The 27,413-nt window shown below is 37.1% G+C and overlaps 1 protein-coding gene across 1 annotated transcript; it reads right to left on the bottom strand.

Annotated features, from left to right (window-relative positions):
- Positions 1-592: 592 nt before the first annotated feature.
- On the bottom strand, positions 593-26,236 carry MS3_00010607 (uncharacterized protein; the record flags this gene model as incomplete). Its single annotated transcript, XM_012940866.2, has 10 exons — positions 593-720; positions 2,213-2,359; positions 4,673-4,910; positions 6,361-6,485; positions 7,713-7,751; positions 8,609-8,864; positions 10,335-10,444; positions 23,693-23,764; positions 24,411-24,666; positions 26,138-26,236. 10 exons carry the CDS (start codon positions 26,234-26,236, stop codon positions 593-595), a joined length of 1,470 nt encoding a protein of 489 aa, XP_012796320.2.
- Between the last annotated feature and the right edge of the window lie 1,177 nt (positions 26,237-27,413).

Genomic DNA, 27,413 nt, shown 5'->3' on the forward strand with positions numbered 1-27,413 from the left:
GATATTGACTCATTGGAATTGTTTTATTCAATTTTATTACTGACAGATATAACATATATTAAACCTCATAAAATCTCGTTTTAAAAACAATGGAAAATTTTTATTGTATAAGTAAAACTATGAAAAATGATAATAAAAGGGTATATACTTTTCTTTTTACAAATACAAAGATTTCTACATACAGAATTGAAATAAATTTAAGAGTATGTTTTTCACTATTGTGTAACATATCAGATGCCAAAATATGATTCTGTAAATTAGAATCTGAACATCGAAAGAAATTATAATATATAGGGAAATTGGCATAAAAATTTATAAACAAAGCCGACAAAAAATGGAATTGTTTATATCACATTTAATTAAATACATTGATAGATTGTAGATGTAAAGAAAAGAAATTTATGCAATAAAATTTTACAGAAAATTCTTTCAACCTGAAAATTTATAGTAAATACATTTTCCTTTTTCAATCAAATAATACAAATAATATCGAAATATAAGTTATAATTATTATGATTATTCAATGTACATACTGATTATATTTTCTTTTCGGATCTATGTATAATGAGTATTATTAAATTATATTTATTTGCTAAGCAAATGAATGTATAAAACGTTGACCATTTCTGCCTGTACGAAGAGCAAAGTATATTCCTGCGGCAAATATTATTATGATTAGGATTGTTCCAATAACAATTAGCGCTATTACAGTTGGACTTACTGAAAAGAAAAAAGAATTATTGAAATAACACAATGATGTTGAAACACATCTTGTTGAATAAATCAACTAGTAAATATGCCAACAATGTTTCTAGATTATTAGATTCCTTCTAAAAATAGGTTTATCAGGGATTTATTATTATTATTTTTGTTACAAATATTGCACAAAGGGATTTTTAAAGTTATGTTTTGTTCCTACTCAATGCAGTTCTAATGAGCTAATAAGTGTTAAGGTATTTGCTAACTATTATAAGTAGAGTTGAATGGTGGTTAGCAGTGGGAACCAGGATGCATTTCTCGTTATATTTGAGACTCAGCTGGATATACCTGCTGATCATTACAGTCCTAAACGTCATTGGAAAGATTCAAACAACCAATAAAAATGAATTATTTGGTAAATAATTCATAAATTATATTGAATTTAGTGTGAGACTTTACTGAGTAATTTTTTTTACGGGGATTATCAATATTATCGGTGATTATTATAAATTTAGGATACAATTAAACGAACATCTAGTACTTCATTAAATAGATGTTTGGGGTGAGTTGTAATTTAAATTCAGGTTTTGTATATAACGGTAATTTTGTTCACTACTTATAAATATACAGAAAAACATTCCTCTAGCCAACCATGGATTAGAAATATAGCTGTCTGAATTCAGTATATCAATGTTACCGAAAAATCCAGCTAGTAAGAAATGAAAAGTGAAGTGATACCCGAAACAAATGTACTTATATAACAGTTTTTCATGTTGGTAACTTCTTTATCAATTTAGAATACACATGATACCCAGCCAACAGAATTTCGAGAGGACATGTATATTTAGTGTGACATTAGTTAAAGAAAATACTGATTTTGAAATGAACTTCAACAAAAGTTGAGAAGGGTCTTTAGATTGTAGATGGTTAGTTTTATATATATATATATACTAACTTGCAAATATATCTTGGAACTTCTTCATTCCTGACTTCTGGTTCGACTGTGTTTGGGATTCTTGATGATAAGATCGTTGCAGATAGAAGCATTGACAAACCCTAAATGTCCGTGACACCTTTACACATATTACTCCAGTCACATACTTTAGAAAAAGCTATTCGTATCGTGATCGACCTTTTGCAAAGTCAGTATGTTTACATTGCTTGGTCATCGATTGTTTACTAATGTGTGGTTAATGAGTCATAATTGTCGGCCGGATTCGGATGGACAATTTACTATGTTGCTACAAGAATAAGCATTTCGACTTTTCGATTTACTGTATCTCATATTAGGTAATTAAAATCAAGTACAAGGGAACTTGATTGATGTGATTTTAATACTCAAGACTGAAACACGTACTGTCATTGACTACTTATAAATCATTTAGCGTAAGCAGTGTTATATTCAGATATTTTACTTCGCAGTTATGAATTTTAAGTGATGCTAATTGTCACCATAGTTTTTTTGGAGGAAGAGGGCAAGGTGAAAGGCTATGCATTACGTGACTAAACGTACTTATACACTGTTCTCCGGGCTGTTGCATGTTTAAATCTATCCACATTGGATTACATACACAAACGGCACCGTCAGACCTTTCGATGCATTGAGCATGTGGTGAACATTTTGATGCGATCCTACTACAAGTTTCTTTTTGCATAATTACTAAACAGATTAATGAAGAACAGTGGATTGATATTAGTTAATAAAGATGGTTAACAAGTTACACAATATATAAGAATTATATATTTCATGCACACGTATATTGTACAAACTTTGCAGGTAGCGTGTGTTATGTGAATTGGTATATTGATCAATCGTGCTGCTGTGTGTATTGACTTGAGTTGCCGACTCAGTTTTAATGATCATACATAGTACAACAAATAGGTAAGTACTCCAGACATATTACAAAAATATACATGAATAAATGTTAGTAATCAATTGGTGAGACTATAATTTATGAACGACCTTTGTGAGACACTAAAGTGACCTTCAGAATGTCCACCTACTAACTAGAACCAAATGATGGTTATAAACCAGTGTGAGGAATTAGAATTTTGATTTAAAGTTGATGGTTACGGTTAGAAATTATATTCAAGGTTTCCATCATGAACTGATGAGACACTATTTAGCTAAATGGATGAATAAATTTCTCACCAAAATCCAAAAAACTGATATCCTAATTCTGATTTGTTCATCCCAAAATTATAGTCGCGCCAATTAGTCATATCAAAATAATTAACGGGACTGAAAAAAACACTTAATTGGATTAGGAGTGAACATATCGTACGACTGAGAAATAACTAAGTATATTGAAGCACCACTGAAAATCTGGAAGCATTGAATGGCCACATCATCATAGTATGGGACTTCTTAGCAGTGCGCATCCACGACCCCGCACGCGGGATTAGAACGCAGGACTTTCGGTCTCGCGTATGAACGCTTAATCTCTATACCACCAAGCCATCATCCAACGGTGTTACCGTCTAGCTTCAACCAATCGAACCTCGCATGAGAGATCATGGATGAGCATTGCCTCGTAGTCCCATATTATATTACAATATTTAATGCCATGATAATTAGTGTTCATGAAAATGAACATAGGATGGAAATTGACGAATTTCCAATTTTCACGTATATGAATTCTCTAGTAGTTAATTATTAGCATTTCAATAGTCGTTTTATATGTATAGAAGAGAACAATAAACTACAAGGTTTATACCGAATAATCTATTTATATATCTAAGTTGAGTCTTCACACTTATTACTGAAGATGTTAGTTTTTTTTATAAAATAAGCAGACATTATTCTTCCCTAATTAGTTTCTGGTCCCCGAATGCCCTAGTACGGCCGACAGTGGGGATAGCTCTCCCTCTTGAAATGCTCTCAAGTTGCTACGTGCATACAACCGCTGCCAGGGGAGTCCTACTCACTGCCTTATCGTGGCGGAGACGAAAAGCGAATGTCCGGCGCTTTAACCGAGTTGGTGGATATGGAGGATCCACCTAGGGAGTTGGAAAACCTTGATTTCAAACCAATAGTGTACATGGGCTCCAGGATCCTAAGAAAAAAGGCGTATGGACCAGTTATTGGTCACCAGCTACCATGGGATTGCATCCCCTTACGGTGCTTCACTGCCTTGTGGATTAGACCTTCAGGTCGAAGGCTCGGGTTGTGGCCCCCAAGAAAACCACCTGCTTCTGTTTGGGCACCTGTGCAACAGTTTAGCCCTCACAAAAATCGAATGATTTATGTGGCGCATATGTGTTTGGTGTCTCCTAGTACCAATGTTTATGTGTTTTAATAAATAAATAAAATGTAGATACATTTGAAAGTTTTCTTATAAAATGTAATACTTTTAAACAATGTTCATAAGGATAAAAGTAATATTTCTTCAAGTCTTAGTAGTATTATTATTAGATCTATTCTTGATCACTTCGATGGATATAAAAGCAATTAAAATCACACAGCATTTGACAATTACTTCATCTTGCTACAAGACTTTTCAAAAATCTCCAACTATAACCCCTTACAGGAGTAAATTTAAATTCTTGGAGTTTGAAATAAACAGAATACTAATGAGTTGCTTAATTGATATTTAAGGGAAATGATGACTTTTCGTTCTATTTGCTTGAATACGTAAACTTTTAGGAGAAACGATAATAATCTTTTTACGTAAAACACTAATATCTGTATGTGCTTCAGAATTGCTACATTTCCAACTGGAAGTGATGAAGCACAAAACTAATACATATTATGCTACTTACATCAATTTCATCAAGGGAAGAAAAATAATGTTGAAAACAGATGGATCTCGTAGCGGGGGTGTTTAGAGGACAAAAAACGAATGTCCGGTGCTTTAACGGAGTTGGAGGATACGGTGGATATATATATATATATATATATATATATATATATATATATATATATATATTAGTATTTTCTATACATAATGAATTTTTAACGATATAAACATACACTTCAGTGATATTATACGATTGGAATCGATTGACTGATTTTTTAACAGATCTATTACATATAATTGCGAACCCAACTGAATTGCTTGCAGAATTTGTGTTTGAGTCACATTGAGGTCATTTATGTATTCTACAATTATCTGTACATCAGATTTCACAGAACCCGGATAAAAACGAAGAACAGTACAAGTACGTACGGTGTATTGTATTGATGTAATATATCGAGGGCTGGCTTTTATCTGCAAAGAAATATTAGATGAAAGCATAATAAATCAAATTTATGGAGATCCATGTGATATGTTGAGTTGAAATAAATTCTTTTATGAATGTACGTCAAAGACGAATTTACAAGTAGAAGCATACAGTAAATATATAATGTCTGTTGCTTAATATAATAATAATAGTAATAAAATCTATGTATCCTATTTTGCTTCATATACATTCTGTCGACAAATCATGTTAATAACAGATTACACATAAAAATTTGAATATAAAAGTATTTGAAGTATGTATGTTTTAGACAATCTGATATTGTATACCATTTTGGTAAGTCGAGAATTAAAAGTACGATCAAGATATTATGTGTCGATCACAATGTTTAATTGTAAAATCAATAGTTACTGAAATGATATTTGCCAAGTGAATCTGCTAGAGAGATTGTGGTCTCCAGATCCGTGTACTCGTGAGGTGAAGAAGAAAAAGAAGGAGAATGCTATTAAGATGAACCTGGTTCTTATTGAATTTGTCATCTATGGATTTTGCATAAATATATCCATCATTAATGCATGAAAATTATTACAAATAAAATACAATAAGTTAGTCACTGAAGAGAATTTATTGGTTATGTAGACATTTTCGGCTCGCTTAACATTATGTTGTTAATTTAGCTCCACTGTCATCGTTAGCAACTAAAATATATTCGTAACCGCTTACGTTATGTGAAACCCCTGTTATATATATATAATAGTAATTTTGGGCGTAAAGTAAACTGTTTATGTTCCTGAAATTTTCGAAATCAACATACAATTTGGTTGTTAGTGATAGTTTCATGTGTTTAGTGTAAAGTTACTTTGACCCTGTAATAAATTTATATTTTTATTTTATTTCTGTAACAAATTCAAATATATATCAGTAAAAAGACTGAATTCATTCGTTTCCAAAAGTCTTGTGAATATGAAAAGAAAAATAAATTGGTTATTGTACCAAAGAATATCATGATTCCTTGCTTTTGAAAATAACCATTCAACACTCATTTTTAGAGTCTCATATACATTGACCTTCATAGTGGAGGATTGTCAAGCAATATTGGAAACAAATTCAATAAAATTGTTGGATTTTAAACCAATTCAATAAGTAGGCTTATTACATTCTTTATAAACTATATTTATGTTTTCACTGTTTATATTGATTGTGAATTCGTATTGTAAACTACTTGGCTCTTAATAACAATGTTAACAGGTGAAACTGGATAAGGTATTAATTTTTCTTAAAATTCAACGAATACATTCCTAACTTTATTTAAACCAAAACAGGCCTTTTTTATAAATCATGAGAACAGCATATTTGCATCTTGAGTATAAGTATGTAATTTATTAGGATGTAAGAATGGTCTTTTGGCCTCACAAAAGACCAGTCAAACATTCAGTTCTAAAATAGACGAACATAAAATAAAATGACATGATTGCATACCGAAGCACAGGTGTTTTCAGCAGTACTGTTGTAAAGTTCAGAAAATTTGTTAGACAGTTCGGAATTCCAATTTGTTTGTTGATTTCCTATTAAAACCTCCACTGTCATTGATAGTTCTAGTATATCTAAAATGATATTGATCACACTTTAAGATGTATAATTAAATCTAATGCAGTAAAACTGAGGATGTATAATTTATTTTAAAATTTATCTTCAGGTTAATCGGTGTTTGCAGGCATTAAAACGAGTGTATTCTTAAGAAGCTTATTAAACATTCTTAACATTTTTAGAAAAAAAACTGGATGTTATATTTATAATTTAAGATCAGTTGTAGCAATTAAACAACTTAAATGTTTATATTATTACTGGTTTAAGTTGATAAGATTGCTTAATGTAAGTTAAAGCATAGATTGTAATAATTGTTTGTTTTAAAAAAGGTTAATATTATTTTCATAAATCACAGCTTAAACCTTTACGTTAGACAACAATATGAATGTTAAAATTATCTTAATCTCTTCTTACATAGATGATACATTTTGAAGAAACATTCATTGAAGATGTTGGTTCATGAAGTAGGTAATATATCAGTAAAATTCCTGGATAAAGTTTTAGATCTATCACCCGGTACTAAACACTGTGATCTATTTAGTATCCTGTAATACTAAATGAAGACCTTTAGTAAACCTATGGGGAAATGTTATTAACAAGAGTGAAATAGTCAGATAATAGAAGAAGCTTGATCTGCCATCGATTGAATAAGATAAGTCATCGATAAATTATAAAACACCACAAAAGTTTTGAATAATTTACAATTAGCTGGTCTCTTCGTAACACAATCTTAGTTTTGGACAGATATCCAATCTAAGCCTATTATTTTATAATTTATCAACTAAATAAACCACTTGAGATCATTCGACTCAACCATTCTTTTCATAAAACCTTTCTCATTCTCTTTTCAACTTCTTAAAGAGTGAGGAATCTTGGTAATAGACTCTCAGGGAATTCCCGTCACTTGGATGAAAAATGGCTGAGTAGAACTTATGACCACAATTGATACTAATGAAAATATCTGCTGACCAATTGTATGCAAATGGTTAAGAGTTGTGGGAAATAATCATAATATTATGAGGTGAATATGAAATCTGATTCTATTTGACTGATAGTGTTATAAAGTTTTTGCTTAGTTTAGTAATATAACTTGATTAAATGAATATTGTGAAATGATAAGGACGTAAATAAGAAATCATCATTTTAAATTTCGACATTAATCTGTCAGTACAAGACTAATTAAAAGTTTTGACATACACTTAATATTTAAAGTATAAACAAGGAAGAAAAAAACAGCAACTCACTTTTCGTACTGAAAGTCGTTTTGCTTAATTCAGTTGTCTCTGAAAAACAATATGAATACATATTTTACAGTAATAATAAATCATGATAATTTGAACATAGTCAATATAATTTTTGTAAAGGATTTTATTTAATGTACTGATATAGAAATTACTTAAATACTATTGTAGTAAGCCTAATCAACTACTTTATTATTTGTCGACTCGCTGTAATTTAGACATTTAATCCACTATATAAAATTTTGTGTAAGTCTGAATGAGAAAATGTCTGGTCGTCAATCTTGATCTATTCTCTCATTGGTTGTAAACGAAGACAATGAATAATTTATTCGCAATCGATTAACATTCAACAATAAATGTGGACTTTTACCACTTATTTGTTTCCCTGTGTACTTGCTTTCTGCACGCTTGCGGATTTTACTACACCTTAACAATAAACCAACTCTACAAATAGTGTTGAAGGACATCTCATCAAGATAACAAAGAAAGGCGGACACAGCAAATGTGAGAACTGAAGAAGCATCACTCTTCGCTCAAAACCAGGAAAAGTATACAACAGGGTATTCCTAAACAGAATGAAGGACTTCACAAACGTCAAATTATCTTTCGCACCAATCCACCACATGCTCACAGACCACACAACACTCACACAGTGTGTGAGGTGACTGACATGTCACAAGAAGATGCGACCACCAGCAACATTCATTCAGTCATCGTCTCAATCCAATCACTTCATCAAACAACATGCACACACCATCTAGTGCTCACATCCACTTCGCTCATCCAGTACACTCATTCAACTCACGCAAACACACACACACCAGTAGGGGTCTCAGCTACAATGGACGAAATCCAACACCAATAATTCAATATAGCTTGAAAATATCACATGCACTCACTTTCTACTGTCAAGCCACTTGATGTATCGAAGTACACTTGCTCCGACCCATTGGCAACCATTTCTGCTATGTATGCCACAACAGCATTTCGAACAGTGTCTTTTGTCACTTCAGTCGATGAGAAATTCCCACTTGTGCTACTATGGTCGATGACTAATACTGCATTTCCAACAACTGATCCACGCGAGAAGCCAACAACTGTGCAATTAACATTGATTATTCCCTCAATATAAGTTGAATATATGCTGTCCAAAAGCTTGAAGATTTTGTGAGAAGAAAATCGTGCGTGTTATAACGGGATGAATATTGTAAAAGTTGGAAATTTGGAAAATGGTTTTTGAATTGTTATCATGAATATTGTTATTGCTATCAACTATGTTTTTCTTATATAATTACTAAGCAACTGGATTACTGTGTCTATATAATACGTTAACCACAAGCTTTTGGTTAACCCGTTAACCACTGATAGACAACTCTCCACTCCCAGATTTTTGCCAGTCTACTATTTACGGCTTGCATTATTCACAAACACTTTCGGCTTGTCTATGTATGCTTGTGATTTTTCACTCAGTGGTGCGATGTGGTCCAGCACGACTGTATATGAGTCCACGTATGCCTGAAGTATAAGAATGATAGAGGCCGTCTGTTGACTTCTCTCTTTGACTCAAGTTTGAAGGCAAAGAAGGACTTACAGTAGCGGAAAAATAGGAGCTTGGCTTGCATCGCCACAAGGTGGACGGTGAGGGTCATGCCTGTGGTTGGTCATTGCTTGGACACTGGGTCATGGAGGAAATAGTAAACACGGAATGGAAAAGAAATTAGAGTTAGAATTCCGATTGGTAACCTTAGCACATGATATCAATCAGCATCTCAAGCCACAGAAATGTGAGCGGTGGCTTTTCAATGGAATAGTCAGTAATGAATGAATAAATGAGTTAGTCGCAGTTGATAGTTAATGCGACATCACAATGTATAACATCAGGCAGATGGTGCTATACTGCCACTTAGCTCAGTGAGGCTACCCCATGGTGCCATTCATGTTAGGTTAGATGAAATTAGCTCATCGGCATAAATCATTGTTGTATGAATGTCGAACAAGTAGTTTGGTGGAGTTTCATAGCACCGAAGTTTTACATTCACGTGGAAGGAGAACAAATTGGTTTTCCAAACTCGTGGATTAGCAAATATATTTATCGACTGGGTAACCTCAGTTGTCACTACTTACAATATCAAAACGACTGATCCATTACAGGATCGTGCCCGTGCATGTTGACCACTTCTGGTAATTATGCTATGCATAATCAAACGAAACAAACACATTCGCCTTTATTTGATTGCAACAATATAGTGATTGGAGACCATAGAGTGTTTTGAGACTGCATCAGTTTGTGTAGAGTAAAACGAGATATGATCTACATGGTAAATGGTGAAGAACGGACACCATTAACCACGACGAGTTAAATCCATAATTGCATAAAACAATGATCATGGAATCTACCCAAACAACATCTTGAATTTCTACAGGTACTATTCGTCACAGTTGGAGAAAACAGTTAAATAGTACTCTGTCTTCTATAAATAGCTATTAAATAGCTACATATATTTCAAAAACCGTCTTCAAATGTCAAACTTCAACCCTTTATCAAAAGACACAGGTTGTCTATACATTTAATCAGTTTTCCTCATTTTTATGTAAATTCAATTGAGAACTCGGTAACAAACTTACCAAATTACAAATTTCAGCTGAATAATTTCGATATAAATCGGAACTAGGATCCAATAAACTGTCATTCCACTCCAAAGACTTGTTCAATCTAGTCAGCATTGATGAGACTGCTACAAAAGAAATTAAATAGTTTCCAACAAGTCAAAGTTCGTTGATTTAAATCCGACTTCTCAGTGAAAGGAGGATATTGAGTTGACTTACTGTTGCACAACAAAACAAAACTGAACGACCTCTCTTCAACTCCACACCACAAATCCAAGTGTATTCGATTATGATCTATCAAAGTGATGGACACTATGAAGTAAATGGTTGTTTGATTTCCCACATCCATGCACACTGAATGCGATATGCTCTTGGTTTGTTATGAAAATAAAGAATTCTACACCAAGTAGTAATGTCTACCCACACACATTGGTTAATAAGTGTAACAATATTGTGAGTGAAGTGACGCTCAGCAAACAAATATAACGTGACTTCCACAGTTACAGTAAATTTCAGTACTTGTTAGCTTTTATACGAATACAATTAAATTGTTCCACTTGGAAAGATTATGAATCATTCCGGTTTAACATAGATAGTGGCCAACGCGACCAGACGACCCTGAGAAACTCAACAATAAATACTGATTGACAAATAATTTCAATATATGAGCGTACTATATGTGACATCTCTTCGCTACACTGAATTTCCAAGAGGAACAATTCACCCAACCGTTTATGTAATGCAATGTAACCACATATTGATGAATGAAATGGAAAGCAGAATCAAAACAATCAATCAGGAAAATAAATTGGTGTGACAAAACAAACTGCTATATCATATTTTGACTTACCGATTACTACTGTTTTCGTGAGGTTGCCTTCTATAAAACATTTAAGTAGATAACGAAGAAAATTTTCATTAAAAGAACACATGGAGTTTGGTTACATGCAATGCAGATAGACAAGCAGAAACACAAACACAAAACATTGGAGAAAGGAACTTGAATTTAGATAAGCACACAAATGATGAAAACGTGAATTCAGGAGTAAACAATTTGGAGTGAATAGAAGGTCAAATCACTGAATGCCTCAATCAGGTCACTTCACATAATCTACTGCTCACATCAGGTCTGTTTCTAATGATTTCCAATTTTCTAATCGCTTCTGTAGATTCGCCTTTGCATTCAACATATTTCTGTACACGACCTAAATTAAACATATTTCACCAGCCAGTTTGTCATCACATTAATGTGTCTCTTCATTATTATATGACGGTGTAATAAACTAGATTAGATCACCTTGTCAGTCAATCATCATCAACCAAAACCTTGCAGCAAATGTGTCGTGGCACAATTGGCGATATGATATTAGTACAATCTGATATATTGAAGAATTTGAATTCCAACATAAATAACAATCAAGCAATAATAGTGATGACGAGAACAACAGTAGCAAACTACATTAACGTTCCCGACTTAGACAACAATGTAGCTAAACTTGCAGCAAGAAAATCGTAAATATATAACACTGATGTCGAATTAATTTCAGACAGTTCAATAGACAACAGCAGTTCGAAAACTTAGATGAAGTATGCGTAAGACGTATTAATAGAAAAACAGAAAATAATATCATGAGAGTGTCGTCCTTGAAAAAATCAAAGAATGAGTGTAATAACAGGGCAAAAATGACGCGGAGAAAATGGAACAAACTCACATAAAGCAGCAAAATTTTACGTTATTGAAAAATCAAAGAATTATGCAACGAGTTTCGACTGTCATAACGTAAATGAAATGTTCATAAAATTACACTTTGATGGGGAGTGTGATATGATTGCTTAAATGTCATGATCTAATATCAGCACGAACAGCAATAATAATTCCACGTTAGGTGGTGGTGTGACATTAATGTGATAATGATAATATGATAATTATTATAATCATAATGGAACGATGCGCTAAACAGTTCAGTGAGCAGAGGTGACACGAGGACAAAGTGTCAATAAGGTCATACGACTTGATCATATCCATGTCCCCACCGTACCGGCTTCGCCGAATGTGTCGGATTAGAGATTGAGTAGTTTGAGTGTCTCTTAGACCAATTCAGTTACTTAGTTTGATTAACGGATGCGTAGAGTTCGAGACGATCATCGTCCGACTAGTTTGCCAGGTTGCGTTAGGTTCGAAGTCGGGCCTACCACTTTAGTGGTGCTGTGATCTCTCTCCGATTTGCTCGTATGGTCGAAAACTGTGTTGTTTATCGATTGAGCAAGCTACGTTGAGTTCGTGCATTGAAAGTATGGAGTGTAGAGGGTTCATCATCGACGTAGTTTGGCTGCGTTAGGTTCGTCGTCGTGCTGGTCACGTTGAGTGGCCCTTCATTTTGACGACAACTAGATCGGACGATGTTGTTATCGACGAGCTCACCACTTTTGGTGGCCTGATATCTGACTCAATTATATCGTGTGATGATTGTCATCGAAATATACATACCGCCAACCCTCGTATATTATCATCGAATTAACTCGCGTTAGTGAATAACCGAGTTTGATGAGTCAAATACGAGAACGAGTTTTAAGTATGTATGTTTCGTACAATCATTGATCCAGACAAATGATCAGAGAAACGAAGCGAAGAAAGTGAAGAGGAGAGAGCGAGACGAAACGAAATGATGCGCAGCGGACAAGGTGAATGAGACAACTCGCTTGAACCAAGCGTCAATCGATATTTGAAGTCCAACGAAAATAGAATACAGATCGATGAAGAATAGGATCAGCGAATAACAAACATAGTAACAAATAAAAACAATCAGGTTAATAGGCAAACAAGTGAACTGGACAAATGGGTTCGAAAAGAATAAACAAAATGATCTAAACTAAAGAGCGTAATGCATATCAGAAAACGAAAAACAAGCACGACAAAAAAAACACTGACAGAACGTAAGAAAACATACAAGCGAGGCAATGGAGGAACAGAACAGAACCATAAAAAAACCATCAAGAAATAATAAAATCGACGGTGGAAGTACAGAAAAATATTCAAAAAGAGAACGAGATATACTCGAGTAGACAACACGCAATTCACCAAATCACCAGTAGTATCAGTTCTGTGCACAACTAACTCAAACACATCTCACACAAACAACACTGCGTACATTGCATACACACAATCAACTAACACACTCACCTGTTGTACTCTCCGTCAACATAACCTCAGTTGCCGTAGTGTCGGTCTCTGTAATCTCGGTCTCCGTCGTCACTTCGTTCGTGCCAGTAGTGGTCTCAGCTACAATGGACGAAATCCAACACCAATAATTATTCAGTCAATCAATCAATCAATCAATCATCACATCAGTCCTTCAATCAATCAGTCGTTCATTCAAAAACTCAACAAATCAACAAATCAATCAATCCATCGATCAATCTGTCAAATAGATTAAACCTTCAACAATCCAAACATTCGTCCAACCACTCCTACAAACACTCGTACAAACACTCGCACAACCACTCATCAAAACATTCATCCAATCAGTCTCCCATGCATTCTCTCCATCAACAATTCAATCCACTTGTCCAACTACTAAGTCAACACAACACACATTATCATTCACAGACACACACAATGAAACAACATCTCGCCCTCTCCTTCCCAAACACACTCACTCACTCACTCACTCACTGAATCACGCACTCACTGACTCAATCAATCAACCAATCAATCAATCAGACATTCACACACAACTCAGTCACATACACACACACGAACACAAATTAGTTCACATCCATCCAATCGAGTGCACTGCATGCAATCCACCAAATCACCAGTAGTATCAGTCCTGTGCACATCTAACTCAAACACATCTCACACAAACAACACTGCGTACATTGCATACACACAATCAACTAACACACTCACCTGTTGTACTCTCCGTCAACATAACCTCAGTTCCCGTAGTGTCGGTCTCCGTCGTCACTTCGTTCGTGCCAGTAGTGGTCTCAGCTACAATGGACGAAATCCAACACCGATAATTATTCAATCAATCAATCAATCCATCATCGATCAATCAATCAATCAATCATCCATCAATCAATCATCATCAGTCCTTCAATCAATCAGTCGTTCATTCAAAAACCTCAACAAATCAACAAATCAATCAATCAATCCATCGATCAATCTGTCAAATAGATTAAACCTTCAACAATCCAAACATTCGTCCAACCACTCCTACAAACACTCGTACAAACACTCGCACAACCACTCATCAAAACATTCATCCAATCAGTCTCCCATGCATTCTCTCCATCAACAATTCAATCCACTTGTCCAACTACTAAGTCAACACAACACACATTATCATTCACACACACACACAATGAAACAACATCTCGCCCTCTCCTTCCCAAACACACTCACTCACTCACTCACTCACTGAATCACGCACTCACTGACTCAATCAGTCAATCAATCAACCAATCAATAAATCAGACAATCCCACAATAACTCACTCACACACACACACACACACGAACACAAATTAGTTCACATCCATCCAATCGAGTGCACTGCATGCAATCCACCAAATCACCAGTAGTATCAGTTCTGTGCACAACTAACTCAAACACATCTCACACAAACAACACTGCGTACATTGCATACACACAATCAACTAACACACTCACCTGTTGTACTCTCCGTCAACATAACCTCAGTTGCCGTAGTGTCGGTCTCCGTAATCTCGGTCTCCGTCGTCACTTCGTTCGTGCCAGTAGAGGTCTCAGCTACAATGGACGAAATCCAACACCAATAATTATTCAGTCAATCAATCAATCAACCAATCAATCAATCAATCAATTAATCCATCAATCAATCATCACATCAGTCCTTCAATCAATCAGTCGTTCATTCAAAAACTCAACAAATCAACAAATCAATCAATCCATCGATCAATCTGTCAAATAGATTAAACCTTCAACAATCCAAACATTCGTCCAACCACTCCTACAAACACTCGTACAAACACTCGCACAACCACTCATCAAAACATTCATCCAATCAGTCTCCCATGCATTCTCTCCATCAACAATTCAATCCACTTGTCCAACTACTAAGTCAACACAACACACATTATCATTCACACACACACACAATGAAACAACATCTCGCCCTCTCCTTCCCAAACACACTCACTCACTCACTCACTCAATCACGCACTCACTGACTCAATCAATCAACCAATCAATCAATCAGACATTCACACACAACTCAGTCACATACACACACACGAACACAAATTAGTTCACATCCATCCAATCGAGTGCACTGCATGCAATCCACCAAATCACCAGTAGTATCAGTTCTGTGCACAACTAACTCAAACACATCTCACACAAACAACACTGCGTACATTGCATACACACAATCAACTAACACACTCACCTGTTGTACTCTCCGTCAACATAACCTCAGTTCCGTAGTGTCGGTCTCCGTAATCTCGGTCTCCGTCGTCAGTTCGTTCGTGCCAGTAGTTGTTTCAGCTACAATGGACGAAATCCAACACCGATAATTATTCAGTCAATCAATCAATCAACCAATCAATCAATCAATCAATTAATCCATCAATCAATCATCACATCAGTCCTTCAATCAATCAGTCGATCATTCAAAAATTCAACAAATCAACAAATCAACAAATCAATCAATCAATCCATCGATCAATCTGTCAAATAGATTAAACCTTCAACAATCCAAACATTCGTCCAACCACTCCTACAAACACTCGTACAAACACTCGCACAACCACTCATCAAAACATTCATCCAATCAGTCTCCCATGCATTCTCTCCATCAACAATTCAATCCACTTGTCCAAATACTAAGTCAACACAACACACATTATCATTCACACACACACACAATGAAACAACATCTCGCCCTCTCCTTCCCAAACACACTCATTCACTCACTCACTCACTCACTCACTCAATCACGCACTCACTGACTCAATCAATCAACCAATCAATAAATCAGACAATCCCACACTAACTCACTCACACACACACACACGAACACAAATTAGTTCACATCCATCCAATCGAGTGCACTACATGCAATCCACCAAATCACCAGTAGTATCAGTTCTGTGCACAACTAACTCAAACACATCTCACACAAACAACACTGCGTACATTGCATACACACAATCAACTAACACACTCACCTGTTGTACTCTCCGTCAACATAACCTCAGTTCCCGTAGTGTCGGTCTCCGTAATCTCGGTCTCCGTCGTCACTTCGTTCGTGCCAGTAGTGGTCTCAGCTACAATGGACGAAATCCAACACCAATAATTAATCAATCAATCAATCAATTAATCCATCAATCAATCATCACATCAGTCCTTCAATCAATCAGTCGATCATTCAAAAAACAAATCAACAAATCAACAAATCAATCAATCAATCCATCGATCAATCTGTCAAATAGATTAAACCTTCAACAATCCAAACATTCGTTCAACCACTCCTACAAACACTCGTACAAACACTCGCACAACCACTCATCAAAACATTCATCCAATCAGTCTCCCATGCATTCTCTCCATCAACAATTCAATCCACTTGTCCAACTAATAAGTCAACACAACACACATTATCATTCACAGACACACACACACAAACACTCAAACACTATCTCACACTCTCCTTCCCAAACACACACTCACTCACACTCACTCACTCACTCACGCACTCACTGACTCAATCAGTCAATCAATCAACCAATCAATAAATCAGACAATCCCACAATAACTCACTCACACACACACACACACGAACACAAATTAGTTCACATCCATCCAATCAGTGCACTACATGCAATCCACCAAATCACCAGTAGTATCAGTTCTGTGCACACTAACTCAAACACATCTCACACAAACAACACTGCGTACATTGCATACACACAATCAACTAACACACTCACCTGTTGTACTCTCCGTCAACATAACCTCAGTTCCCGTAGTGTCGGTCTCCGTAATCTCGGTCTCCGTCGTCACTTCGTTCGTGCCAGTAGTGGTCTCAGCTACAATGGACGAAATCCAACACCAATAATTAATCAATCAATCAATCAATCAATCAATCAATCCATCAATCAATCATCACATCAGTCCTTCAGTCAATCAGTCGTTCATTCAAAACTCAACAAATCAACAAATCAATCAATCCATCGATCAATCTGTCAAATAGATTAAACCTTCAACAATCCAAACATTCGTCCAACCACTCCTACAAACACTCGTACAAACACTCGCACAACCACTCATCAAAACATTCATCCAATCAGTCTCCCATGCATTCTCTCCTGGCGGGAAGACGACATGGAAGACAGTCACGGAGCGGTTGGTGGCGGAGTTCGACGGCCCAGTGGACAGAGAGGACGCGCTGCAGAAGTTCCGGTTGGCGAGGTTGCCGGTCGATGGTGACCCACTGGTGCTGGCTGTGGAGCTTACCAGGTTGTTACGCCGTGCGCTGCCGAGTCTGGATGAGGAGTCGGAGGCACAGTTGTTAGCGTCACAGTTTATCGAGAGTGTGCCTGCCACCGTCTCCCAACAGCTAAAACTGGTGAACGCAGCGCAACCGATGGATATCAGTGAACTGGCGAAGGTGACTCGTCAGCTGATGACGCGAACAGTAGCCCCGGTCGGGTGCGAAAAAGCAGGAGATGAGTAATGTCGAGAAGAAGATTGAGGAGCTGGAGCGTGAGATTGCAGCAATACGAGTGAACAATAAAAGGAACGATAAATGTTACGCTTGTGGAGGGACAGGAAATTGGAAGATAAACTGTCCAACAAGACGAAGACGCAGATATGTTAGACGTTACAACGAGTGTTCTTTCTATCCCAGGAATCTGGTGATTGTTGCGTTAGTAGACAGAGGGGCAGTATATACGAGAGTGAACATAAATGAACGAGATTTAGTTTGTCTGATCGATACAGGTGCAGCAGTATCGTTAATAGGCAAAGAGCAATGTAAGAGAATCAAGCCGTGTACATTAGCTGTCCACACGATAGGAGGCCATATGTTAGAGGTGTTTGGCGTATCTAACAGTATCGTAAAAGTGGGGGATGCTGAGATAAATTTTCCGTTCGTGGTAACCACAAGCCTATCGAGACCGATATTAGGAGCAGATTTCCTAAGAGAAGTAAAAGCGATAGTTGACTTAAGAAGCGGTAAGATGGTCACGAAATATGGTTCATTGACGATACACGAAATTAGCGAAGTGGCTGAAATAAGAGTTGCAGCCGATGTCTCGTCAAAGAAACCAAACATTCACGAGTTATGCAAAAAGTATGCGAAACTATTCACTGGAGATGGGGAGCCGTATGGATTTTGTGACAGAGTAAAGCACGAAATACCGATAAAGAACAGTCGAGTAAATATATTTGCAACACGTCGTGTCCCGGTGCATTTAGAGGCCGAGGTAAATCGTCAGGTCCAGGAAATGTTGAAAGAAGGTATAATTGAGGAAGCGGACAGCCCATATAACTCGCCAGTACTCTTGGTGAAGAAACCAAATGGAAAGTATAGATTTTGTGTCGACTTCAGAGAATTGAATAATATAACAGACCTGAAGCCTTGTGCAATGCCAACAGTGGTGGAAACATTAGATCGGCTACAGAATGTCAAGGTGTTTACAGTGCTGGATTTACGGTCAGGTTATTGGCAACTGCCTATAAAACAGAGTGATCGAAGCAAGACAGCGTTTACTGTACGTGATAAACAGTATCAATTTAAACGAATGCCGTTCGGGTTGGCGGGTGCACCGTTCACGTTCCGAAGATTAATGACACTACTGCTCAAGAATCTAGATAATGTCGAGGTATATGGCGACGATGTAGTTGTGTACAGTCAAACAGAAACAGATCACATCAAGCATGTAGAAGCGGTCTTAAAGCGAATTGACGAATTTGGACTTCGGATTAATAAGGAAAAGTCGCAGATAGCGAGAAGTAGCGTCACATTGTTGGGACATAAAGTGGGAAATGGAGAAATAAAACCGTTGCCGGAGAAAATTCTTACCATAAAAAATATTGCAGTACCTAATTCGAAAAGGAAGTTGAGACAGTTCCTGGGAAGAGCGGCGTTCTACAGTCGATTTGTCAAGAATTTCAACGAAATAGCAGCACCCTTACATAAGTTATTGAGCAGCACCAAGTTTACGTGGACTGAGACTGCCGAACAAACGTTCAACCGAATCAAAAACATGCTAGACGATCGCCAGATGACGCTCAGACTGCCTGAACCGGGAAGACTGTTTACAGTGGCCACAGACGCGAGTGATCATGGTATAGGTGCTGTGTTGAGTCAGGCTGATAGAGTGGTGGAATACGCGAGTCGCGTCCTCACACCTGCTGAACAGAAGTATTCAACCATCGAAAAGGAGTGTTTAGCGATCGTGTGGGCAGTGGAAAAATGGGGACCGTACCTTTTAGGTAGACGATTTCACATTGAGACCGACCATAAACCCCTGCAGTGGTTGAAAACAGCAAGAGACCCCTGAGGGAAGTTGGGGCGATGGATGATACGCCTGCTAGAATACGACTTCAGTATCCATCATGTTCCAGGAAAAGAAAACGTAATGGCGGATTACTTGTCAAGACCAGACATGAAAGCCGACCTGCCATTAACAGCATACGCGGTGAATAGTTTAGAGGGAGACCCATTAGAACTCGTCCGGCAGCAGAAAGCTGACCCTAACCTTCGAGAGGTAATCCGAGTGATAAGAGAGGGAGCAGACGTAGACAAACGAACAATGGACAAGGAGGTAATAACGCTGCTTCGGCAAAAGGAACGACTGAGAGTGAACTCATATGGAGTGCTGACCTGGCAGGACGATGATGAGAATCGGGTGGCGGTGATCCCGAAAGACTGGTGGCGTAAAGTGATACACGAGTGTCACCAGGTAGCACATACAGGCATCGCAAGAACGACGGACCTACTACGACAAAGTGCATACTGGCCTAGCATGAGAGACGATGTGGCTGAATACGTGTTAACCTGCCAGCAGTGTCAGCTAATGAAAAGCGATCGATACAGACAACCGCCATTACAGTCCATCCCAGTAACCGCAGTCGGTGATCTATGGTCGGTGGATGTGATGGGACCGTTTCCACAGACGGTGAGCGGTAACCAGTACCTGTTAGTGATGACGGAACATGCTACACGTTGGGTAGATGCCGTACCCATTGCAGACCAGCGGGCAAAGACAGTGACCGAGGTGGTAATCCGGCATATTGTAGCGTGTCACGGAATACCGAAGATGATATTAACTGACCAGGGTCCCTGTTTTGAAAGTGACGAGTTTAAAGCCCGTTTAAAGCAGTTTGGCATCAAGAGAATACGAACTACACCGTATCATCCTCAGACAAACGGGCTTACAGAGAGAAACAATCGGACGTTAAAGGAATGGTTAGCATCAAAAGGGGGAAATTGGGAGAAAGAGCTACCATTGATTTTGCTGGCACATCGTTCCTCCACACAAGGAACAACCAAGAAGTCACCTTTCTTGCTCATGTATGGCAGACAACCACGACTTCCAATGCATAATAAGACCTGGCCACAACAACAGAAGTGGACGACAACAAGGTTAAGAAAAGAGAGGAGGGAGGCAATAAGGAACGTAGAGAAGAAACAAATATCAGACACAAAGAAGGCGGAACAACAGAGGAGAAAGTGGAAACCCTTTGCAGTGGGGGACCTAGTAAAGTGTAAAGAACGAAAAAGTAAGATAGCAGGGGGAGCAGGGTCGGGGAAGCTGGCCCCAAAGTGGGAAGGAACGTATGTTATCACGGGGAGACGCGGCTCGGTTTACACAGACCGGAGAGAAGACAAGCAGAAGCGCGTAAATGCTAGTCAGCTACAGAGATGGTTTCAAGATCATCATGGGTGTGAGTCACGAAAAGCACTAAAGAACACAGCGGTACGAAGATCAGAAAGACTTCGACGGCAACATGTTAAACAAGGGGAGGAGTGTGGTGCGTGCTACTTATATTGATATAAGTAGAATATAACGTGAGGTAAAAGAACGTAATGTCTGACAGCAGAAGATAAAGAAGATCAAGAAAGAAAGAACAAGAACACAATGGAATTTGTAAGATATCGCATGAAAAAGAAATGTGAGACAATGGATTGATGTTTGCAACAGCAACAGTCCGGTTTGATATGATAGAATGATATTTTGCAAATAAACGATTTAATAAATAACTCCAAGTATTTCTGTAATCTGTCCTGAATAAGACTGGCTGTGCTCACACAAGATCTCCTTCACTAGAGTATCAGCTCTGTGCACAACTAACTCAAACACATCTCACACAAACAACACTGCGTACATTGCATACACACAATCAACTAACACACTCACCTGTTGTACTCTCCGTCAACATAACCTCAGTTGCCGTAGTGTCGGTCTCCGTAATCTCGGTCTCCGTCGTCACTTCGTTCGTGCCAGTAGTGGTCTCAGCTACAATGGACGAAATCCAACACCAATAATTATTCAGAATCAATCAATCAATCAATCAATCAAATATCCATCAATCAATCATCACATCAGTCCTTCAATCAATCAGTCGATCATTCAAAAATCAACAAATCAACAAATCAATCAATCCATCGATCAATCTGTCAAATAGATTAAACCTTCAACAATCCAAACATTCGTCCAACCACTCCTACAAACACTCGTACAAACACTCGCACAACCACTCATCAAAACATTCATCCAATCAGTCTCCCATGCATTCTCTCCATCAACAATTCAATCCACTTGTCCAACTACTAAGTCAACACAACACACATTATCATTCACAGACACACACACACACACACACACACTCAAACACTATCTCACACTCTCCTTCCCAAACACACTCACTCACTCACTCACTCACTCACGCACTCACTGACTCAATCAGTCAATCAATCAACCAATCAATAAATCAGACAATCCACACAACTCACACACACACACACGAACACAAATTAGTTCACATCCATCCAATCGAGTGCACTACATGCAATCCACCAAATCACCAGTAGTATCAGTTCTGTGCACAACTAACTCAAACACATCTCACACAAACAACACTGCGTACATTGCATACACACAATCAACTAACACACTCACCTGTTGTACTCTCCGTCAACATAACCTCAGTTCCCGTAGTGTCGGTCTCCGTAATCTCGGTCTCCGTCGTCACTTCGTTCGTGCCAGTAGTGGTCTCAGCTACAATGGACGAAATCGAACACTTTTAATAAATTAATCAATCAATCATTACGTCAATCAATCCATGAATCACTCTATCTTTGAATCATTCCTCCCTACGTTCATACATTAATTCTTTGGGACCACATTTTCACGAATACTTACTTTCTTGTGTTTTGTGATTTGTTTATTTTTATCTTTTTTATTTTGCTCTACTTTCGCTCTTTTTCTTGTTTTAATTTTTCTCTGATTTGTCAGTTCGTTTCTTTATGTTTCTATTTTCTTCTTTCTATGTTTTCCCAAATTTTTGTGTCTTTGAATTCAGTACAATTTTATTCACCTTCAGAATTGTTAATGTTTTCAAAATAGTTCAGCGATTTATCGAACTTCATTTTCTCTCGATGTTTCTATCTACAGTTTCTTCCTTACATGTAAATCACACGGTCACATTTTCATTTTCAATTGATGTTTCGTCAATTCAGTGATTGTTCTACTATTTACCATTTGTTTTTATTCTTTGGTTGTTGATCCTCACTATTTCTGATTTTACATTTGAAGCAATCTCCTTGTACTTTCGACATAAAAGCAGATAATGAGGAACGCGAACTTGATTATGGATGAATTTCCATTACTGCCCGAAATGTCGTTTATCTACTTGTAGTAATTTAGCGTTTGTTAATTTCTTCCACGTGAAGCATAACTCGCTGCTTTCACTATGTGTTTTCATACATACACATCAACTTAATTCGTTCTTAATATAACTATTCGATTTATCAATCGTTCTTATCTACTTTTTAAATGTACTGCCTTACATTCCGACACCCTGATTACTCGTGACATCTTTAATTTTATGTCATATGGGGACCTTACACATACTTCAAACATCTCTGCGTTGTCGCGAATACTGATATATGATATTTTGGATTTTTCTAACTAATTTACTGTCACTCCATATTCTTTTATCTGAGAAAGATTATCTCAATAATACTTCAGTCAAAATTACTGGTCGAAGAATCAACTCACAAAAGTGAATATTCAGAGTATTTTACTCGTACAATTTGCAATCTTAAGACATAAGTTCTCGCGTATATTATCGACTCAGTGAAAAAATTGCAAACCACTTACTTACCCGTAGTCTTGTTATCTTCGGTATTCTGGATTCAGTGATCACCTCAGTGGTTGCCACATGGATTACAGCTGAAAATACAATGAGAAACGTGTATCTATTCACGTCACAAAAAGCTGAGTATACATGACAATTAATCCTGATTATGATTAGCTTCTAGCCATGGCAGGCGACTAGGTATTTGACAGTAAATGAAGTCGAGACACTTTCGCTGCAGATGGTTTGCAAGTGATGGAGTTGTTTTTCAAACTTGTGAACAATTCCATTTCCTCGTTGATCGAACACTGAACATTCCATTTCGTCGTGTGTTGTGATCTCACCAACTGTAAGACTCTTTAAAATGTAAACGGAATTCTATATCAAACAGCATATATGGAAAGGTCCTATACAAGTGACTGAGGATAAGACAGATTTCTATTGTCTCTCTAGAACAACAAATTTGAAATAGGACCAAACAGTTTCATGAACTAAAATTAAGAGCATCTAATAGATGATCACATCATACATGCATGCTAATTGTTATGCAGGTGATATTTAACGTGAGAAATAATCAGTTGAATCCTACAACGTTCGCTTCCGGTGTCGGATTCCCTATCATCAACTTCCAAGATGCATTGAGAACGTGGCGCTCAACTCGCAGGATAAACTGGTTTATTCAACCGACGTTAAACACAAAATTCAATTTCAATATAGCTCGAAAATATCACATGCACTCACTTTCTACTGTCAAGCCACTTGATGTATCGAAGTACACTTGCTCCGACCCATTGGCAACCATTTCTGCTATGTATGCCACAACAGCATTTTGAACAGTGTCTTTTGTCACTTCAGTCGATGAGAAATTCCCACTTGTGCTACTATGGTCGATGACTAATACTGCATTTCCAACAACTGATCCACGCGAGAAGCCAACAACTGTGCAATTAACATTGATTATTCCCTCAATATAAGTTGAATATATGCTGTCCAAAAGCTTGAAGATTTTGTGAGAAGAAAATCGTGCGTGTTATAACGGGATGAATATTGTAAAAGTTGGAAATTTGGAAAATGGTTTTTGAATTGTTATCATGAATATTGTTATTGCTATCAACTATGTTTTTCTTATATAATTACTAAGCAACTGGATTACTGTGTCTATATAATACGTTAACCACAAGCTTTTGGTTAACCCGTTAACCACTGATAGACAACTCTCCACTCCCAGATTTTTGCCAGTCTACTACTTACGGCTTGCATTATTCACAAACACTTTCGGCTTGTCTATGTATGCTTGTGATTTTTCACTCAGTGGTGCGATGTGGTCCAGCACGACTGTATATGATTCCACGTATGCCTGAAGTATAAGAATGATAGAGGCCGTCTGTTGACTTCTCTCTTTGACTCAAGTTTGAAGGCAAAGAAGGACTTACGAGTAGCGGAAAAATAGGAGCTTGGCTTGCATCGCCACAAGGTGGACGGTGAGGGTCATGCCTGTGGTTGGTCATTGCTTGGACACTGGGTCATGGAGGAAATAGTAAACACGGAATGGAAAAGAAATTAGAGTTAGAATTCCGATTGGTAACCTTAGCACATGATATCAATCAGCATCTCAAGCCACAGAAATGTGAGCGGTGGCTTTTCAATGGAATAGTCAGTAATGAATGAATAAATGAGTTAGTCGCAGTTGATAGTTAATGCGACATCACAATGTATAACATCAGGCAGATGGTGCTATACTGCCACTTAGCTCAGTGAGGCTACCCCATGGTGCCATTCATGTTAGGTTAGATGAAATTAGCTCATCGGCATAAATCATTGTTGTATGAATGTCGAACAAGTAGTTTGGTGGAGTTTCATAGCACCGAAGTTTTACATTCACGTGGAAGGAGAACAAATTGGTTTTCCAAACTCGTGGATTAGCAAATATATTTATCGACTGGGTAACCTCAGTTGTCACTACTTACAATATCAAAACGACTGATCCATTACAGGATCGTGCCCGTGCATGTTGACCACTTCTGGTAATTATGCTATGCATAATCAAACGAAACAAGCACATTCGCCTTTATTTGATTGCAACAACATAGTGATTGGAGACCATAGAGTGTTTTGAGACTGCATCAGTTTGTGTAGAGTAAAACGAGATATGATCTACATGGTAAATGGTGAAGAACGGACACCATTAACCACGACGAGTTAAATCCATAATTGCATAAAACAATGATCATGGAATCTACCCAAACAACATCTTGAATTTCTACAGGTACTATTCGTCACAGTTAGAGAAAACAGTTAAATAGTACTCTGTCTTCTATAAATAGCTATTAAATAGCTACATATATTTCAAAAACCGTCTTCAAATGTCAAACTTCAACCCTTTATCAAAAGACACAGGTTGTCTATACATTTAATCAGTTTTCCTCATTTTTATGTAAATTCAATTGAGAACTCGGTAACAAACTTACCAAATTACAAATTTCAGCTGAATAATTTCGATATAAATCGGAACTAGGATCCAATAAACTGTCATTCCACTCCAAAGACTTGTTCAATCTAGTCAGCATTGATGAGACTGCTACAAAAGAAATTAAATAGTTTCCAACAAGTCAAAGTTCGTTGATTTAAATCCGACTTCTCAGTGAAAGGAGAATATTGAGTTGACTTACTGTTGCACAACAAAACAAAACTGAACGACCTCTCTTCAACTCCACACCACAAATCCAAGTGTATTCGATTATGATCTATCAAAGTGATGGACACTATGAAGTAAATGGTTGTTTGATTTCCCACATCCATGCACACTGAATGCGATATGCTCTTGGTTTGTTATGAAAATAAAGAATTCTACACCAAGTAGTAATGTCTACCCACACACATTGGTTAATAAGTGTAACAATATTGTGAGTGAAGTGACGCTCAGCAAACAAATATAACGTGACTTCCACAGTTACAGTAAATTTCAGTACTTGTTAGCTTTTATACGAATACAATTAAATTGTTCCACTTGGAAAGATTATGAATCATTCCGGTTTAACATAGATAGTGGCCAACGCGACCAGACGACCCTGAGAAACTCAACAATAAATACTGATTGACAAATAATTTCAATATATGAGCGTACTATATGTGACATCTCTTCGCTACACTGAATTTCCAAGAGGAACAATTCACCCAACCGTTTATGTAATGCAATGTAACCACATATTGATGAATGAAATGGAAAGCAGAATCAAAACAATCAATCAGGAAAATAAATTGGTGTGACAAAACAAACTGCTATATCATATTTTGACTTACCGATTACTACTGTTTTCGTGAGGTTGCCTTCTATAAAACATTTAAGTAGATAACGAAGAAAATTTTCATTAAAAGAACACATGGAGTTTGGTTACATGCAATGCAGATAGACAAGCAGAAACACAAACACAAAACATTGGAGAAAGGAACTTGAATTTAGATAAGCACACAAATGATGAAAACGTGAATTCAGGAGTAAACAATTTGGAGTGAATAGAAGGTCAAATCGCTGAATGCCTCAATCAGGTCACTTCACATAATCTACTGCTCACATCAGGTCTGTTTCTAATGATTTCCAATTTTCTAATCGCTTCTGTAGATTCGCCTTTGCATTCAACATATTTCTGTATACGACCTAAATTAAACATATTTCACCAGCCAGTTTCTCATCACATTAATGTGTCTCTTCATTATTATATGACGGTGTAATAAACTAGATTAGAT

Source organism: Schistosoma haematobium, chromosome 3 (genome assembly GCF_000699445.3).
Source record: "Schistosoma haematobium chromosome 3, whole genome shotgun sequence".
Classification (NCBI taxonomy): Eukaryota; Metazoa; Platyhelminthes; class Trematoda; order Strigeidida; family Schistosomatidae; genus Schistosoma; species Schistosoma haematobium.